Source organism: Leucopleurus acutus (genome assembly GCF_964270905.1).
Source record: "Leucopleurus acutus genome assembly, chromosome: 21".
NCBI lineage: Eukaryota > Metazoa > Chordata > Mammalia > Artiodactyla > Delphinidae > Leucopleurus > Leucopleurus acutus.
The window spans coordinates 33545742-33547413 of NC_139163.1; the positions used below are offsets into that span (position 1 = coordinate 33545742).

Genomic DNA, 1672 nt, shown 5'->3' on the forward strand with positions numbered 1-1672 from the left:
GGAAAGATGGCGGAGGAAGAGCCAAGAAAAAAGATCCCTTTGGTTCCAGAAAATCTCCTGAAAAAGAAGAAGGCTTATCAGGCCCTGAAAGCCACCCAGGCAAAGCAGGCGCTTTTGCAAAGGAAGGAGCAGAGGAAAGGAAAAGAGATCAAGTTTAAGCGACTAGAATGGTTCCTACATGATTTCTGGCAGCAACTACGTGACAAGGTGCGACTCAGACGACTAGAAGTGAAACCTCATGGCTTGGAAGTGCCAGATAAACATTCCTTGGCCTTTGTTTTACGCATCGAAAGGATTAATGGGGTGAGTTTACCGGTGCAGAGAACCATTGCAAGACTTCGCCTGAATAAGATTTTCAGTGGTGTCTTTATGCAAGTAACTCCTCAAACCATAAAAACGCTTCGTATAGTGGAACCTTATGTGACCTGGGGATTTCCAAATTTGAAGTCAGTTCGGGAACTCATCTTGAAACATGGACAAGCCAAGGTCAAGAATAAAATCATCCCTTTGACAGACAACACAGTGATTGAGGAGCACCTGGGGAAGTTTGGTGTAATTTGCTTGGAAGACCTCATTCACGAAATTGCCTTTCTGGGGAAGAATTTTCAGGTGATCTCAGGGTTCTTGCGCCCTTTCCAACACTCAGTGGCCCGTCACGCTACCAAGAATAGAGTGGGCTTCCTCAAGGAAGTGGGCTCACCTGGCTATCGAGGTGAATGCATCAATCAGCTTATCCAGCAGCTGAACTAAACCCAGCATATCTGCAAGCACAGTGCCTTGGAAGCATGTGTTTTTCTTTTATGGAATTGTTACCCAGTATCTTCAAGCAAGATTATTTTCTGCTGTATCTTCAGAAACTGGAGGGAAAGGGTCAGGGAAAAGATGGTGATGTTCAGGGCAGGCACTTTTCATCCCACTTCAGTTCCAAGAAAAAGTTCCTGTGTGTTTTCTGCAAAGACCGCCATCCACCTCTGAAACCAGCAAAGGACTTGTGTCATGGAGGAGGGAGTCCTGTTTTATCACACCTATCCTGGGACTTCATGTTGGTGAACAAACAAATACCCACATATGAATACAAGACAGCAGTGGACCAGGCCCAGGGGCATATTGAACCTGGGGTATCCAAGGGCCTTGTTTTAGAAAGAACTTGAAATACAATTAGAAAGAAGCGCACAAAAACAAAAAAACGAACAAACAAAAAAAACATAAACATGGACACACATTTAGCTAGACGAAGAATTAGAGAGGACTCAAATAAATAGAAATAAAAGAAGATATTCCAACTGTACCACAGAAATACAAAGCATCATAAGAGATTACTATGAACAATTGTATGTTAACAAGTTTTTTAACCTTGAATAAATGGATAAATCCCTGGCACATATAACCTACCAAGATGGAATCATGAAGTAATAGAAAATCTGAACGGACTAACGAGTAGGAGATTGAATCAGTATCAAAAACCTCCCAACAAAGAAAAGCCCAGGACCTACAGTCTTTACTGGTGAATTCTACTAAATATATAAAGAATAATTAATACCAACCCTTCTCAAACTTTCAAAATATTGAAGATCAGGGAACACTTTCAAACTTATTTTATGAGACCAGCATTACACTGATACCAAAGCCTTGCTGGACACTACAAGAAAAGAAAAACTACAGGCCAATATCC

General features: G+C 41.6%; 1 protein-coding gene across 1 annotated transcript; it reads left to right on the forward strand.

Annotated features, from left to right (window-relative positions):
• On the forward strand, positions 1-750 carry LOC309977610 (large ribosomal subunit protein uL30-like; the record flags this gene model as incomplete). Its single annotated transcript, XM_082863766.1, has 1 exon — positions 1-750. The coding sequence occupies exon 1, from the start codon at positions 7-9 to the stop codon at positions 748-750; it is 744 nt and encodes a 247-aa protein (XP_082719892.1). The 5' UTR covers positions 1-6.
• Positions 751-1672: the final 922 nt, after the last annotated feature.